This window comes from Anolis sagrei, chromosome 4 (assembly GCF_037176765.1).
Source record: "Anolis sagrei isolate rAnoSag1 chromosome 4, rAnoSag1.mat, whole genome shotgun sequence".
Classification (NCBI taxonomy): Eukaryota; Metazoa; Chordata; class Lepidosauria; order Squamata; family Dactyloidae; genus Anolis; species Anolis sagrei.
The window spans coordinates 248,091,798-248,108,933 of record NC_090024.1 but is presented as its reverse complement, the minus strand read 5'-3'; the positions used below and the strand labels follow the sequence as shown (position 1 = coordinate 248,108,933).

The 17,136-nt window shown below is 52.0% G+C and overlaps 2 protein-coding genes across 3 annotated transcripts in view; both read left to right on the top strand.

The window, feature by feature from the left end:
* Positions 1-8,187, top strand: part of SLC12A5 (solute carrier family 12 member 5) — a 229,578-nt gene extending 221,391 nt beyond the window's left edge. For both annotated transcript variants that reach the window (XM_060771791.2, XM_067468330.1), the window contains exons 23-26: positions 3,468-3,670; positions 3,961-3,975; positions 4,223-4,356; positions 6,201-8,187. In XM_060771791.2, coding sequence (XP_060627774.2) covers positions 3,468-3,670; positions 3,961-3,975; positions 4,223-4,356; positions 6,201-6,292 — 444 coding nt within the window. In that variant the 3' untranslated portion in view covers positions 6,293-8,187. The remainder of the gene's footprint in view (positions 1-3,467; positions 3,671-3,960; positions 3,976-4,222; positions 4,357-6,200) is intronic.
* Positions 8,188-8,284: 97 nt separating this feature from the next.
* On the top strand, positions 8,285-11,487 carry LOC137097030 (proteoglycan 4-like). The gene has a single exon (XM_067468331.1). It carries the CDS (start codon positions 8,684-8,686, stop codon positions 10,952-10,954), a length of 2,271 nt encoding a protein of 756 aa, XP_067324432.1. The 5' UTR covers positions 8,285-8,683; the 3' UTR covers positions 10,955-11,487.
* Positions 11,488-17,136: the final 5,649 nt, after the last annotated feature.

Here is a 17,136-nt window from a genome sequence, read left to right as displayed (position 1 = left end):
GAAAAAGACCAAACTAACTCATACAATACACAAGCATGGGCAACAAACACTTAGGGACAGCCTACAACCGTGTAACAAACATAATATACAAGTTTTTCAAAATGATTTGTCAGATCTTCCAAAGGTCGTGTGTTAGGTGGAAAAGAGTAGTAGAGTTGCGTGTCATCTGCGTAGAGATGGCACCTAACTCCAAAACTCCGGATGACCTCTCCCAGCGGTTTCATGTAGATGTTAAAAAGCATGGGAGACAGAAGGGAGCCTTGCGGGACCCCACAGGTCAAAGGCCAGGGGTCCGAGCAGGCGTTTCCCAGCTTCACCATCTGGGATTGACCCTCCAGGAAGGACCGGAGCCATGCCAGCGCCGTGCTTCCAAAGCCCATCCCGGAGAGACGTCCCAGAAGGATACCATGATCGATGGTATCAAAAGCCGCTGAGACGTCCAAGAGAACCATTTGGGTCACACTCCCCCTGTCCAGCTCTCTGCGGAGGTCATCCACCAAGGTGACCAAAGCCGTCTCGGTGCCATGACCAGGCCTGAAACCAGACTGTGACTGATCTAGGTGGTTGATGCTGTCCAGGAAACACTGGAGCTGAGAAGTGACCACCCGCTCCAACACCTTGCCCAAGAAAGGGAGGCTTGAGATTGGTCAATAGTTATTCAAGACTGTGGAGTCAAGGGAGGTCTTTTTCAGGAGTGGTCTGACCACAGCCTGTTTTAGCCCAGATGGAAAAATCCCTTGCTCCAGTGATACGTTAATGATCAATACAAATCATCTCTTCGTATCTCTTCGTTAGGTTTCTTTCAAGGTTCCTTCATTCATTCATTTGCAATAATCAGAAACTACCATATGTGCAATTCACAGGGCCCACGATGGGGAAACAATTTCATGCAATAACATACTTGCTTCCACTACTAAGCAAATGGCTCTGCTGCGAGATTTCAACACAGGGTGGGATACGAAGATCTGACAAATCATAGAATCAAAGAGTTGGAAGAGACATCTCCTGGGCCATCATCCAGCCCAACCCCATTCTGCCAAGAAGCAGGAATATTGCATTCAAATCACCCCTCACAGATGGCCATCCAGCCTCTGCTTAAAAGCTTCCAAAGAAGGAGCCTCCACCACACTCCCTTCGGGGAAGGCAGAGAGTTCCACTGCTGAATGGCTCTCACAGTCAGGAAGTTCTTCCTCATGTTCAGATGGAATCTCCTCTCTTGTAGTTTGAAGCCATTCCTCCATTGCGTCCTAGTCTCCAAGGAAGCAGAAAACAAGCTTGCTCCCTCCTCCTCCCTGTGGCTTCCTCTCACATATTTATACATGGCTCTCATCATATCCCCTCTCAGCCTTCTCTTCTTCAGGCTAAACATGCCCAGCTCCTTAAACCGCTCCTCATAGGGCTTGTTCTCCAGACCCTTGATCATTTTAGTCGCCCTCCTCGGGACACTTTCCAGCTTAGAGTCAATCTCTCTCTTGAATTGTGGTGCCCAGAATTGGACACAATATTCCAGATGTGGTCTAACCAAAGCAGAATAGAGCATGGGTAGCATTACTTCCTTAGATCTAGACACTAGGCTCCTCTTGATGCAGGCCACAATCCCATTGGCTTTTTTTGCCGCCACATCACATTCCTGGCTCATGTTCAACTTGTTGTCCACGAGGACTCCAAGATCTTTTTCATATGTGCAATTCACAGGGACTACGGTGGGGAAACAATTTCATGCAATAACATACTTGCTTCCACTACTAAGCAAATGGCTCTGCTGCGAGATTTCAACACAGGGTGGGATACGAAGATCTGACAAATCATAGAATCCTAGAGTTGGAAGAGACTTCCTGGGCCATCATCCAGTTCAACCCCATTCTGCCAAGAAGCAGGAATATTGCATTCAAAGCACCCCTGACAGATGGCCATCCAGCCTCTGCTTAAAAGCTTCCAAAGAAGGAGCCTCCACCACACTCCCTCCGGGGCAGAGAGTTCCACTGCTGAACGGCTCTCAGTCAGGAATGCTTTTGAAAAACTTGTATATTATGTTTGTTACACTGTTATAAGCCATCCCTAAGTGTTCGTTACCCATGCTTGTGTATTGTATGAGTTAGTTTGGTATTTTTCTCATTACTCCAATTAGTATTTGTGCTGAAGTTTATAGTAATAGGGCATTTGTGTATTTACTAGGCATGGGCAATCCGTAGTTCTAAATGGTTCTAAAGTACTTACAAAACGAGGGGGCGCTGGTGCTTAGCTTCTAAAGTGTTTCTAAAGTTCTGGTGGTGAAAATTTCAGAACTCAAACAAAACTTTCAAAATTTTGTTATAAATAGCAGTTCCTAATTGGTTCTGTCATAAAAATTGCCAATAACGAAGTAATAATGAAATTTTGAAAGTTTTCTTAAATTTCTGAAATTTTCACCACCAGAACTTTCGCAACACTTTAGAAGCAAAGCACCAGCTTTAGAAACACTTTAGGAGCAAAGCTCCAGCTTTAGAAACACTTTAGAAGCAAAGCACCAGCTTTAGAAACACTTTAGAAGCAAAGCACCAGCTTTAGAAACACTTTAGAAGCAAAGGGCCAGCTTTAGAAACACTTTAGAAGCAAAGGGCCAGCTTTAGAAACACTTTAGAAACAAAGCACCAGCTTTAGAAACACTTTAGAAGCAAAGCTCCAGCTTTAGAAACACTTTAGAAGCAAAGCACCAGCTTTAGAAACACTTTAGAAGCAAAGCACCAGCTTTAGAAACACTTTAGAAGCAAAGCACCAGCTTTAGAAACACTTTAGAAGCAAAGGGCCAGCTTTAGAAACACTTTAGAAGCAAAGCTCCAGCTTTAGAAACACTTTAGAAGCAAAGGGCCAGCTTTAGAAACACTTTAGAAGCAAAGCTCCAGCTTTAGAAACACTTTAGAAGCAAAGCTCCAGCTTTAGAAACACTTTAGAAGCAAAGGGCCAGCTTTAGAAACACTTTAGAAGCAAAGGGCCAGCTTTAGAAACACTTTAGAAGCAAAGCACCAGCTTTAGAAACACTTTAGAAGCAAAGCTCCAGCTTTAGAAACACTTTAGAAGCAAAGGGCCAGCACCCCCTAGTTTTGTAAGTACTTTCGAACCATTCAGAACCATGGATTGCCCATGCCTAACATTGCGTTTATAGATATCTGTGTAATTAGGTTTCAGAACGTTTCATTCATCCACTGGTTTTTAGGAAAGTTTTTTTTATTCTTAATGCTTCGGAGGAGTCCTGGTCCAATTAGTAATTCGGAGATTGGTATTTATGACTCATGCAAATCTCTGAATTACGGAATGGAGCTTCGAAGCTTTCTGCAGTCCTAATCTCCAGATGTTCCCCAATTGGGAGGCACCCAGCACCAGAGCCAATGGGTTACCTTAGTGTTTGAGGTCACAGGTGGAAAGTGCCCCTTGGGATTGGCCCACCGACCTGTGAGGACAACCCCACTGCAACCCCTTTGGTTCCCCAGGTGCAGCTCATCCACGACACAAACCCCACCAGCAGCTCCCAGTCGCCGGGGGATGAGACGGAAACAGAAGCTGAGCCTGAGGCTGAAGCCGCCCCCGAGAAGGTCCACCTGACGTGGACCCAGGAGAAGGTGGTCGAGAAGAACAAGGCCTCCCAGAGCCCCGTCAGCCCCGAGAGCATCAAGGACTTCTTCAGCATGAAGCCGTGAGTGCCTTCTTCTCTGCGAGGGTCTCTGCGGGATGGACTGGGCCTCGGGTGCTTCGGACCCACGGTGGGTGGGCAGGATATCCTTGGACCCAGGCAGGGGGTTCTTGGGGTGCACGCAGGGGTCGGTGGGTCAGTGGATGGAGTGACCAGACCGAGACTGTCCTGGATTCTGGGGATGGGGGGGGAGATGTACCAAGTAAGAATGGACTGCCACCCTTGCACCGGGCAGTGAATGACCGCTCTCTCTCTTCCTCCTCCTCCTCCTCCATCTTGCCTTCCGCTGCCAGAGAGTGGGAGACCTTGTAAGTGTTTCTGGCACTGGGGTCATTCTTGTGGGAGGGGAAAGGGAGCCTGGGTTTCGCCAGCTTTGCATCCGCCTCCTTGCCCCTCTTGTTGCTGACTTTCCCCATTGCATGCGGGGGGCGGGGGGCGGGGAGGGAACCAGATCTGGAAGGGGAGCAGAGAGGAGGGGTCTTCTTTCGGGGTCACAAGAAGAGCCCGGCCCCCCTGTCCGGTACCCAACCCAACCTGCCCCATTCCCCTCCACAGGAACCAGTCCAACGTGAGGAGGATGCACACGGCGATCCGGCTCAACGAGGCCATCGTCAAGAAGTCCCAGGACGCCAAACTTGTGCTGCTCAACATGCCGGGACCCCCCCGGAATCGCAAGGGGGATGAGAACTGTATCCTTCCAAGGTCAAAGACGGCAATGTGGTGTGTGTGTGTGTGTGTGTTGGGGGGAGGGGTCCCTGGTCCAGGAGAAAGGGGAGGGTGTTTGCACGGTCTAGAAGGAGTCCTCCTGCACTCTTGCACAGAATACGGCCCGCAGGCCACATGCAGCCCCCAAAGGATTGCAGGCAGCCCGAAGAGGCTGTCACTTCCAGATATTCCCCTGCACACTCTGCATCCCACATTATATATAATCCATGCAGTGAAAGGGAGCAGAGAAGGTTCAGGTGAAGGGTGGGAGGGGCAAGAGAAAAGAGGTGGGGTTAACTGTGGAGTTGCAGCCAATCAAGTCTCAGTGCAGAGATTTTAGCCTATTGCAATTTTGGCCCCTTGTGTCAGACTGTAGGATCTATATAGCAATATTAAATAACCACTCACAAGCCGGTTTTGCTTTGAAATGGATATATTGCTTGTATCTCTGCAGCAAAGAAAGACACTGCGGACTTTTCCCCACCACCACTTCCTTTTATACACCTTTGCTGCCCATCTCACTCCTCTTCTCAGTTTCCTTATTAGAAATTGTTGCTTCACAAGTCCCAATACAAGGTTTCCAGCACCCTCTGCTAGCTTCAAAATGTCACAGAGAGAAAATTGAGGCAGCCAGGATGATTCAGCCAGGATGTCACGGAGGGAATTTGTGATGTCTTCATGCCATCAGAAATTGACTCCTGACACACTGTCAGACTGTATGATCTATATAGCAATATTAAATGACCACTCACAAGCCAGTTTTGCTTTGAAATGGATATATTGCTTGTATCTCTGCAGCAAAGAAAGACACTGCTGACTTTTCCCCACTACCACTTCCTTTTATACACCTTTCCTGCCCATCTCCCCCTCTTCTCAGTTTCCTTATTAGAATTTGTTGCTTCACAAGTCCCAATACAAGGTTTCCAGCATCCTCTGCTAGCTTCAAAATGTCACAGAGAGAGAATTTATTTAGCTAGGATGATTCAGTCAGGATGTCACGGTGGGAATTTGTGATGTCTTCATGCCGTCAGAAATTGACTCCTGACACCTTGCTTCTGCTAAGTTGTGCAGGCCTGCGCTAGTGTTTCCTATGCCCAAAGCCCTTGGTCAACTGAGAGAGGGGTAGACCATCCTGGAGCATATAGCTCCCACTACTCCGCATGGATCCAAAACATCATGATAACGTATCTTGGTCTTGATATCCAGGCAGTGCTTCTTGTAGGTCAGAGCACGGTCCAGAGTGACTCCCAGGGCAGATGTCTTCACTGTGTCTGGTTGTGATCCCCAGGTTGTGCCAGTCAGCTTTCGTATGATGTTGTTTCTAGCGCCCACTTTTTGCTTGATATTCAGACAGTGCTTCTTGTAGGTCAGAGCACAGTCCAGGGTCACTCCCAGGTATTTGGGTGCGCTGCAATGCTCCAGTGGGATTCCTTCCCAGGTAATAATCCTCAGAGCTCGGGATGCTTGTCTGTTCTTGAGATGAAAGGCACATGTCTATGTTTTGGATGGGTTAGGGATCAGCTGGTTTTCTCTGTAGAACGTCATGATGATGTAGCTTGGTCTGTGCATGGCTGGTGTTGTGTGCCTTCAACTCTTCCAACTGTAACCAGTCCTAATGTAAATTGAAGTTGTGACTTGCCCAGGACAGTAGTCAGAAGAATAGAAGGCATAAAACCTTGGGCAGAGGAACACAAAGGGAAGGGCTCTGTGGATTTGGGGAGGGGGCATGGCACCACAGAGGGACTGAGTCAGGGGGTCAAGTGGAGGTGGGTCTGGCAAGCCAAGAGGCACCTATGTCTCCGCTACGGACCTTGACCGCTCGGCCCAGACATGGAGTTCTTGGAGGTGCTGACGGAGCACCTGGACCGGGTCCTGCTGGTGCGCGGCGGTGGCCGGGAGGTGATCACCATTTACTCATGAGAAGCCCCTCCTCGCCGCTCCCTCGCCTGAAGAGCTGTGCCCCTCCCAACATCCTCTGCACCCCTCTCCCCGAGAGCAAGGCGGGCACGGCCCCGTCTCCGCCACCTGCTCTCCTTCCTTCCTTCCTTCCTTCCTTCCTTCCTTCCTTCCTTCCTTTCTTTCCTTCTCCCTTCCTTCCTTTCCTTCGCCCTTCCTTCCTTCCTTCCTTTCCTTCTCCCTTCCTTCCTTCCTTCCCCCTTCCTTCCTTCCTTCCTTCCTTCCTTCCTTCCTTCCTTCCTTCCTTTCCTTCTCCCTTCCTTCCTTCCTTTCCTTCTCCCTTCCTTCCTTCCTTTCCTTCTCCCTTCCTTCCTTCCTTTCCTTCTCCCTTCCCCCTTCCTTTCCTTCTCCCTTCCTTCCTTCCTTCCTTCCGCACCTTTCGAACTGCAGCGCCAGGCGCATCTGAGCACCAAGGCAACCGCTGCCTCCGCCCTGCAGCAGAAGCACCGTCACCGCTGTGTTGACCCACAGATTGATCGGACGCCGACTCTGGACTGACCGCTCACAGCCGGGTGGACAGAACCCAGTTGCCGGCAGCTAAGTGATGCTTCCGAGCCTCCTTTCTGGGGCGGCCGGAGGCGCTGGTTGTGCCGGCCCCTTGTCTCCCTCCCTGCTGCCTGCTTTTCCATCGACTGTCGCCTTCTGTCAGATGTACCCCTCTCTCTCCCTCCCTGACCCTGACCCTGACCCTGACCCCCACCCAGCAAAGGGGAGAGGACCCCAGCTACGGCTACCAGCATGCTTTCCCTGCCGGGGCTGGCCTCTCCCCGCCCTCTGACCTCTTTCTCCCCGGGCCAAGGCATGGGACCGGCACCCCTTTGTCTGGACGGGGATGGCGGTGGTCTGTCCCCCTTTGCGGGGGGGGGGGGGGGGGGGAGGGGAGTGGGTCTGAGATGAAGGTCCCTGCGGGGGACAGGGGGGCTGGACTTGGCCTCCTCCTTTGGTCCCCTTTGAGCCGCCAGCCAGCCCTTGGTGTCCATGATACTCGCCGGGGATGGACCTGCTTATGGGTTTGGCAGCACATATACTAAAATTGGAACGATACAGAGAAGATTAGCATGGCTGCCCCAGACCCACGGAGCACGTCCACTGCCCGGTCTCCCCAAACGCCGCTGGAGAAAAGCCCCACTTATGGGTCTCCAGCCACTTTGCACTTTTCCTCTTGCCTGGGATCCCATGCCAGGTGTCCGACCGTCCATCCGTCCGGCCAGCCAGCGAGTTTGGGCCAATGCCCCCCCCCCCCCCCACAGCGCTGTTGCCGTCCCAGGCTGCTCCATGCCCCCCCCCCCACTTTGCACTTTTCCTCTTGCCTGGGATCCCATGCCAGGTGTCTGACCGTCCATCCGTCCGGCCAGCCAGCGAGTTTGGGCCAATGCCCCCCCTCCCCCCACAGCACTGCTGCCGTCCCAGGCTGCTCATGCCCCGCCCCTTTGCACTTTAGGATTGGGCTCAAGTGGCAGCGACTACGATGCCCAGAGCCCCCCCCCTTGCCCCATCAGCGCAAAGCCCTTCTCCGCTTCATCCCCCCCCCCAAAAAAAAATCCACGAAGGGCTGCAAAGGCTGGCGGGGGTCCGCTTCCCCTCCTCTGCTGCCGCCCCCTGGCCTCTCCTCCTCTTTATACCAAAACGCGTTTGCATGTGAGGCTATGGGACCCTGCCCCCCAGCCCACCCACCCACCCACCCCCCAAACCCATGGCGCTTTGGTCCCGTGTGAATAGAGACCCCTCCCCTTTCCAGGACCCCCCCCCCCTCTTCCCTCCGCTTTGCTCCGGCCGGGGCTGTAAATAGTGTACATAGCACACAGGACATATGTATTTTTAAAAGTGGTCATATTTATGTGAAAAGGAACCAGACAAAGTCTATACAACAGAGAAAGAAAGAAAGAATGAAAGATGTATAATGGACCAAGGAATGTTTTCTTGAGGGGGGGGGTCTGGGGGCTGCCCAGGGTTGGGGGTGGTGGTGGTCGCGGTGATTGACGCGCGACTGGGCTTGACCCTTGCAAACTGGGCAGAGACCCATCTTGGCGCGGGTGCGGAAGGAGAATGGCTGCAAAGCCGGTGTCCCCCAGTCCCATCCTGTCCTGTCCCCATGTCTGCACGCGCCCCTTCCCCTGCTTTACTCCTATCCTTCCTCCTCTCTCTCTCTCTCTCCTCCTTTCCCTTCTTCTCCTTCTCCTCCTCTGGGTTCTTCTTTATCAGGGAAAAAGGGCCAGAACCGCCTGATCCGGTTGTGCAGCAGATCTGAGCTTCCACTCCAAAGTGCGGCCTGCTAAGCCTCCAACTCTCCTTCTCCTCCTCCTCGCCCCATCCTTCCCCACGTCCAATGCAGATCCAGTCCAACCCATTGGCTCTATGGCAGGCGTGGGCAACCTTGGGTCCTCCCTCCAGGTGTTCAAAATAGTCCAAAACACCTGGAGGGAAGGCCCAAGTTGGCCCATGCTTGCAGGAAGTGCTCTTCTCCCTCGTCCTCAAGAGGAGGCAGAATGCAGCCGTTGTTCCCCTGGGTTCATGCGCTCATGCGCAAACACTCCACTCACTCCCCCAAAAGCCACTCCACCCATTCCCCCAAAGACCACTCCACCACTCCACCAAAGACCCATCCACCCATTCCCCCAAAGACCACCACTCCACTCACTCCCCCAAAGACCCCTCCACTCACTCCCCCAAAGACCACTCCACCACTCCACCAAAGACCCATCCACCCATTCCCCCAAAGACCACCACTCCACCCACTCCTCCAAAGACCCCTCCACTCACTCCCCCAAAGACCACTCCACCCACTCCCCCAAAGACCCCTCCAGCACTCCACCCACTCCTCCAAAGACCCCTCCACCCACTCCCCCAAAGACCACTCCACCCACTCCCCCAAAGACCCCTCCACCACTCCACCAAAGACCCCTCCAACACTCCACCCACTCCCCCAAAGACCACTCTACCCACTTCCCCAAAGACCACTCTACCCACTCCCCCAAAGATCCCCCCACCACTCCCCCAAAGACCCCTCCACCCACTCCCCAGACCACTCCACCATTCCACCTACTCCCCCAAAGACCCTTCCACCCACTCCCCCAAAGACCACTCCACCCACTCCCCCAAAGGCCACTCCACCATTCCACCCACTCCTCCAAAGACCCCTCCACCACTCCACCCATTCCCCCAAAGACCCCTCCACCCACTCCCCCAAAGACCACTCCACACACTCCCCCAAAGACCCCTCCACCCACTTCCCCAAAGACCCCTCCACCCACTCCCCCAAAGACCCCTCCACCCACTCCCCCGAAGACCACTCCACCACTCCACTCACTTCCCCAAAGACCCCTCCACCCACTCCCCCAAAGACCCCTCCACCCACTCCCCCGAAGACCACTCCACCACTCCACTCACTTCCCCAAAGACCACTCCACACACTCCCCCAAAGACCACTCCACCCACTCCCCCGAAGACCACTCCACCCACTCCCCCAAAGACCACTCCACACACTCCCCCAAAGACCACTCCACACACTCCCCCAAAGACCACTCCACACACTCCCCTGAAGACCACTCCACCCACGCCCCCAAAGACCACTCCACACACTCCCCCAAAGACCCCTCCACCACTCCACCAAAGACCCCTCCAGCACTCCACCCACTCACCCAAAGACCCCTCCATCCACTTCCCCAAAGACCCCTCCACCCACTCACCCAAAGACCACTCCACCATTCTACCAACTCCCCCAAAGACCCCTCCACCCACTCCTCCAGACCACTCCACCATTCCACCTACTCCCCCAAAGAGCACTCTAACCACTCCCCCAAAAACCCCTCCACCATTCTCCCAACTCCCCCAAAGATCACTCCACCCACTCCCCCAAAGACCCCGCCACCCCTCTCCCTTCCCTCTTCTCTAAGGGCCACTCTGCACTCACATGCTGGGCAATGTCCTATAAGCCCCCACCCCAAACACAGGAGTGCCCCACCTTGGGCTGGGCAAAGGCTGACCCTTCACACTCCGGCCTGTCCAGTTGGAGGTGCCCCCTCCTCTCCCACCAGCCCTTCCCTCCCTCCTTCTCGGGAGAGGGCCACGTTTAGCAGGTGGCACTGCATGCTAGTTTACACCCCCGTTCTGAGCCCCCCACCCCACCCACGGCCTGTAAGCGCTCCTGCTGTTCTCCTCTGGGCCCCCTTCCTTCACCTGCTTCGCACCTCGGCCCCCCAGAGCCTCCCCTCAAGGGAAAGCAGGACCCACACCTATGCAGGGAGAAGGGGCCCAGAAGCAGCTCACAAACAGCAAAAAAACAACAACACTGGGACACGGGGAGACCCCTGGGGGCCCTTGCTGCAGTGTGGGCCCCCCGATCCCCCAGTCAATGGAGATGGGGGCTGGGCGTGCCCCTCTTTGTGGGTACGGATGGATCATAATGGGCCCCCCCCTCCACTTTGGGACTGGGGCCCAGCAAGGGAAGGGCCCAGGGGCCCAGTTGGCGTTGGTTGGAAGAGGAGATTCCATCTGAAGATGAGGAAGAACTTCCTGACTGTGAGAGCCGTTCAGCAGTGGAACTCTCTGCCCCAGAGTGTGGTGGAGGCTCCTTCTTTGGAAGCTTTTAAGCAGAGGCTGGATGGCCATCTGTCAGGGGTGGTTTGAATGCAATATTCCTGCTTCTTGGCGGGGGGTTGGACTGGATGGCCCATGAGGTCTCTTCCCACTCTTTGATTCTAGGATTCTATGAACTCTCCCTCCTTCCTTCCTTCCTTCCTTCCCTTTTCTTTCTGTGCTCCATGTGCAATCTCTTCGTTCTGAATGTCAATCACCCAGTTAACCACCTTTATAACCGGTCACCACCGTAGCTGACCCGTCTCCCGCCCATCATCCCTCCATCCATCCAAGTGACTTTGATTCAAGTGCAATACTTCGATAGCTATCTCTCTCTCTCTCTCTCTCGTGAGCTTGTCCATAGGCTTTCTGTTCTAGGGAATACTCTTCTGACTTAATTCTCCTCCTTCTTCTTCTTCTTCTTACGTGTGCAAAGCGCCGCCAATACGTTCCCTCCCTGTAAATAAACCGGGTTGCACATCCAAAGGAACGCGCATCCAGCTTGCCTTTACTTTGTGTGAGTGTTTCCGTGGCCTGACTCCTGGGCTGCCTGGGTACTGACCCCCCCCCTTGACCCCCTCCCCCCCCCCCCGAGACCCCCGCCCTTGGCCCCACGCTGTTCTCTGTGCCCATAGATATATCTCCAAGGGGCCGCCGCGGCTCCTCCTTTGATTGCTTGTGTTGACGCTTCTACTGTATTTTATTTTATTTTTTAGACTCCTGTCTGCACAAAATGCAATAAAAGGATTTTATTACACCCTTCACGCGCTGGACACGACTGGTTTTTGTCCTGAGAAAGTGACCACAAGGGATGTGGCCTTTAACCCACGAGGCATGACATATGGGTCTTTCCCTGACCAATGACCTGGGAAAAGGGTGGCTTCCTTGGGGCAGAATTGTTAGTGTTCTTAGGGGAATTCCAGACAAGAAACAATCAGGGCCAGCCAATCACCTCCCAACAAAGGATTCCCCCAAGCAGGAAGCAGCCAAGCCTTGGAAGCTGCAAGGCTATTCATTGCTAATCAAGGTGATCAGTTGTATTGTCGCAGGCTTCCGTGGCTGGAATCACTAGGTTGTTGTAGGTTTTTCAGGCTATATGTCCTGAGAAAGTCAGGGCCAGCTAATCACCTCCCAACAAAGGATTCCCCCAGGCAGGAAGCAGCCAAGCATTGGAAGCTGCAAGGCTATACAGTGCTAATCAAGGTGATCAATCGTATTGTCTCAGGCTTCCATGGCTGGAATCACTAGGCTTTTCAGACTATATGTCCTGAGAAAGTCAAGGCCAGCTGTTATTAGGGGGATTCCAGACAAGAAACAACCAGGGCCAGCTAATCACCTCCCAACAAAGGATTCTACCAGGCAGGAAGCAGCCATGCCTTGGAAGCTGCAAGGCTATACACTGCTAATCAAGATGATCAATTGTATTGTCGCAGGTTTCAATGGCTGGAATCACTAAGCTGTTGTAGGTTTTTCGGGCTATATGTCCTGAGAAAGTGACCACAAGGGCTGTGGCCTTTAACCCACAAGGCATGGCTTATGGGTCTTTCCCTGACCAATGACCTGGGGAAAGGGTAGCTTCCTTGGGGCAGAATTGTTAGTGTTATTAGGGGGATTCCAGACAAGAAACAATCAGGGCCAGCTAATCACCTCCCAACAAAGGATTCCCCCAGGCAGGAAGCAGCCAAGCATTGGAAGCTGCAAGGCTATTCAGTGCTAATCAAGGTGATCAGTTGTATTGTCGCAGGCTTCCATGGCTGGAATCACTAGGCTTTTCAGACTATATGTCCTGAGAAAGTCAAGGCCAGCTGTTATTAGGGGGATTCCAGACAAGAAACAACCAGGGCCAGCTAATCACCTCCCAACAAAGGATTCCCCCAGGCAGGAAGCAGCTATGCCTTGGAAGCTGCAAGGCTATTCAGTGCTAATCAAGGTGCTCAGTTGTATTGTCTCAGGCTTCCATGGCTGGAATCACTAGGCTGTTGTAGGTTTTTCGGGCTATATGTCCTGAGAAAGTCAGGGCCAGCTAATCACCTCTCAACAAAGGATTCCACCAGGCAGGAAGCAGCCAAGCCTTGAAGCTGCAAGGCTATTCAGTGCTCATCAAGGTGATCAATCGTATTGTCTCAGGCTTCCATGGCTGGAATCACTAGGCTGTTGTAGGTTTTTCGGGCTATATGTCCTGAGAAAGTCAGGGCCAGCTTATCACCTCCCAAGAAAGGATTCCCCCAGGCAGGAAGCAGCCAAGCCTTGAAGCTGCAAAGCTATTCAGTGCTAATCAAGGTGATCAGTTGTATTGTCGCAGGCTTCCATGGCTGGAATCACTAGGTTGTTGTAGGTTTTTCAGGCTATATGTCCTGAGAAAGTCAGGGCCAGCTAATCACCTCCCAACAAAGGATTCCCCCAGGCAGGAAGCAGCCAAGCCTTGAAGCTGCAAGGCTATTCAGTGCTAATCAAGGTGATCAGTTGTACTGTCGCAGGCTTCCATGGCTGGAATCACTAGGTTGTTGTAGGTTTTTCAGGCTATATGTCCTGAGAAAGTCAGGGCCAGCTAATCACCTCCCAAGAAAGGATTCCCCCAGGCAGGAAGCAGCCAAGCCTTGAAGCTGCAAAGCTATTCAGTGCTAATTAAGGTGATCAATTGTATTGTCGCAGGCTACCATGGATGGAATCACTAGGCTGTTGTAGGATTTTCAGGTTACATGTCCTGAGAAAGTCAGGGCCAGCTAATCACCTCCCAACAAAGGATTCCCCCAGGCAGGGAGCAGCCAAGCCTTGGAAGCTGCAAGGCTATACAGTGCTAATCAAGGTGATCAATTGTATTGTCGCAGGCTTCCATAGCTGGAATCACTAGGCTGTTGTAGGTATTTCAGGCTATATGTCCTGAGAAAGTCAGGGCCAGCGAATCACCTCCCAACAAAGGACTCCCCCAGGAAGGAAGCAGCCAAGCCTTGAAGCTGCAAGGCTATTCAGTGCTAATCAAGGTGATCAGTTGTATTGTCTCAGGCTTCCATGGCTGGAATCACTAGACTTTTCAGACTATATGTCCTGAGAAAGTCAAGGCCAGCTGTTATTAGGGGGATTCCAGACAAGAAACAATCAGGGCCAGCTAACCACCTCCCAACAAAGGATTCCCCCAGGCAGGAAGCAGCTATTCAGTGCTAATCAAGGTGCTCAGTTGTATTGTCTCAGGCTTCCAAGGCTGGAATCACTAGGCTGTTGTAAGTTTTTTTTCGTGCTATATGTCCTGAGAAAGTGACCACAAGAGCTGTGGCCTTTAACCCACGAGGCATGGCTTATGGGCCTTTCCCTGACCGAAGACCTGGGGAAAGGGTGGCTTCCTTGGGGCAGAACTGTTAGTATTTCTAGGGGAATTCCAGATAATAAACAATCAGGAACAGCTAATCACCTCCCAACAAAGGATTCCCCCAGGCAGGAAGCAGCCAAGCCTTGAAGCTGCAAGGCTATTCAGTGCTAATCAAGGTGATCAGTTGTATTGTCTCAGGCTTCCATGGCTGGAATCACTAGGCTGTTGTAGGTTTTTCGGGTTACATGTCCTGAGAAAGTCAGGGCCAGCTAATCACCTCCCAAGAAAGGATTCCCCCAGGCAGGAAGCAGCCAAGCCTTGAAGCTGCAAGGCTATTCAGTGCTAATCAAGGTGCTCAATTGTATTGTCGCAGGCTTCCAAGTCTGGAATCATTAGGTTGTTGTAGGTTTTTCGGGTTACATGTCCTGAGAAAGTCAGGGCCAGCGAATCACCTCCCAAGAAAGGATTCCCCCAGGCAGGAAGCAGCCAAGCCTTGAAGCTGCAAAGCTATTCAGTGCTAATCAAGGTGATCAATTGTATTGTCGCAGGCTTCCATGGCTGGAATCACTAGGCTGTTGTAGGGTTTTTGGGCTATATGTCCATGTTCTAGAAGTATTCTCTCTTGTCGTTTCACCTGCATCTATGGCAGGCATCCATAGATGCAGGCGAAACATCAGGAGAGAATGCTTCTAGAACATGGCCATATAGCCCGAAAAACCTACAACCCAAGGTGATCAATTGCCACCTTCACACTTGCCTCCAACAGACAAGAGTCCTTTCTTCCTCCCACCCTGGACATCATTCCACAGGAATATAAACCCCACTTGCCTAGTTTCCCCCCCAAACATGCCTGCCATAGCTGTGGGCGAAACGTCAGGGGGGAATGCTTCTGGAACATGGCCAGAGAGCCCGGAAAACTCACAGCAACCCATTATTAGGTTTATTTATACCCCGTTTTTTCTCTCAAAATGGAAGACACAAATGCTGGAAGCCAGAGCAAGGTAGTGATAGGGATGCTCAGTGTGCTGTCAGAGGCTGTCATGGCCGGAATCACTGGGTTGTTATGATTGTTTGGGGCTATATGGCTGTGTTTGAGCATCATTCTCTCCTGATGTTTCACCTGCATCTGTGGCTAATGACATCTTCAAAAGTGTGGAATGATGTCCAGGGTGGAAGAAAGAACCTTTGCCTGTTCAGAGCAAGTGTGAACATTGCAATTCGAATGTGCAGGTACCTCCACTGACTGTCTTTGCAGCTACGTGGCTACTCCAACCTTGCTCATTGCAACATTCACACTTGCTTTAAACAGAGAAGGGTTGCATCTCCCACCTTGGACATTATTCCACAGATAGATAGATAGATAGATAGATAGATAGATAGATAGATAGATAGATAGATAGACACTCCACTTGCCACACCTCCAACAGACCTCTGAAGATGCCATTAACCACACAGGCAAAGCATCAGGAGAATGCTGCTGGAACATGGACAGACAGTCCAAAAGACACTCACAGCAACCCAGTGAAAGGGATGTCAGAGTCTTTGCAGACAACAAACACTGGGTTGCTGTTTGCAGACAACAAAGCTGAATGCGGGGTGTCACTGTGATGCAGCGGCTAAAAATGCCAAGGTGATTCTAGGCTGCGTCAAGAGAAGGACAGTGTCCCTATGCAGGGAAGTAAAGCCCTCTTCACCTGGAATCACTGTGCCCAGTTCTGGGCAAAAAGGAGCCTCCACCACAGTTCGGGGCAGAGAATTCCACTGCTGAACAGCTCTCACAGTTAGGAAGTTCTTCCTAACATTCAGGAGACATGAGAGCCGTGTATAAATATGTGATGGGAAGCCACAGGGAGGAGGAGGGAGCAAGCTTGTTTTCTGCTTCCTTGGAGACTAGGACGCAAGGGAACAATGGCTTCAAACTACAAGAAAGGAGATTCCATCTGAACATGAGGAAGAACTTCCTGACTGTGAGAGCCGTTCAGCAGTGGAACTCTCTGCCCCAAAGGGAGTGTGGTGGAGGCTGGGGTGTGGTGCTCATCTCCATTTCTAAGCTGAAGAGCCAGCGTTGTCCATAGACACCTCCAAGGTCATGTGGCCAGCATGACTGCACGGAGCACCGTTACCTTCCCGCCGGCGCGGTACCTATTGATCTACTCACATTTGCATGTTTTCGAACTGCTAGGTTGGCAGACTCTGGTGCTCATCTCAATTTCTAAGCTGAAAAGCCAGCATTGTCCATAGACACCTCCAAGGTCATGTGGCCAGCATGACCGCATGGAGCACCGTTACCTTCCCGCTGGAGCGGTACCTATTGATCTACTCACATTTGCATGTATTGTTATTGTGTGTATTGTTGTATTTTGGGCTCGGCCTCATGTAAGCCGCACCGAGTCCCCTCGGGAGATGGTAAAAAAAGGTTTTGCCCTGACATTAAGTCCAGTCATGTCTGACTCTGGGACTCTGGTGCTCATCTCCATTTCTAAGCCGAAGAGCCGGCGTTGTCCATAGACACCTCCAAGGTCATGTGGCCAGCATGACCGCATGTTTTCTGCTTCCTTGGAGACTAGGACGCAATGGAACAATGGCTTCAAACTACAAGAGAGGAGATTCCACCTGAACATGAGGAAGAACTTCCTGACTGTGAGAAGGGCTGTTCAGCAGTGGAACTCTCTGCCCCGGAGGGAGTGTGGTGGAGGCTCCTTCTTTGGAAGCTTTGAAACAGAGGCTAGATGGCCATCTGTCAGGGGTGATTTGAATGCCATATTCCTGCTTCTTGGCAGAATGCGGTTGGACTGGATGATGGCCCATGAGGTCTCTTCCAACTCTTGGATTCTAGGATTCTATGGAGCGCCGTTACCTTCCCGCCAGAGCGGTACCTAGAATCATAGAATCCTAGAATCCAAGAGTTGGAAGAGACCTCCTGGGCCAT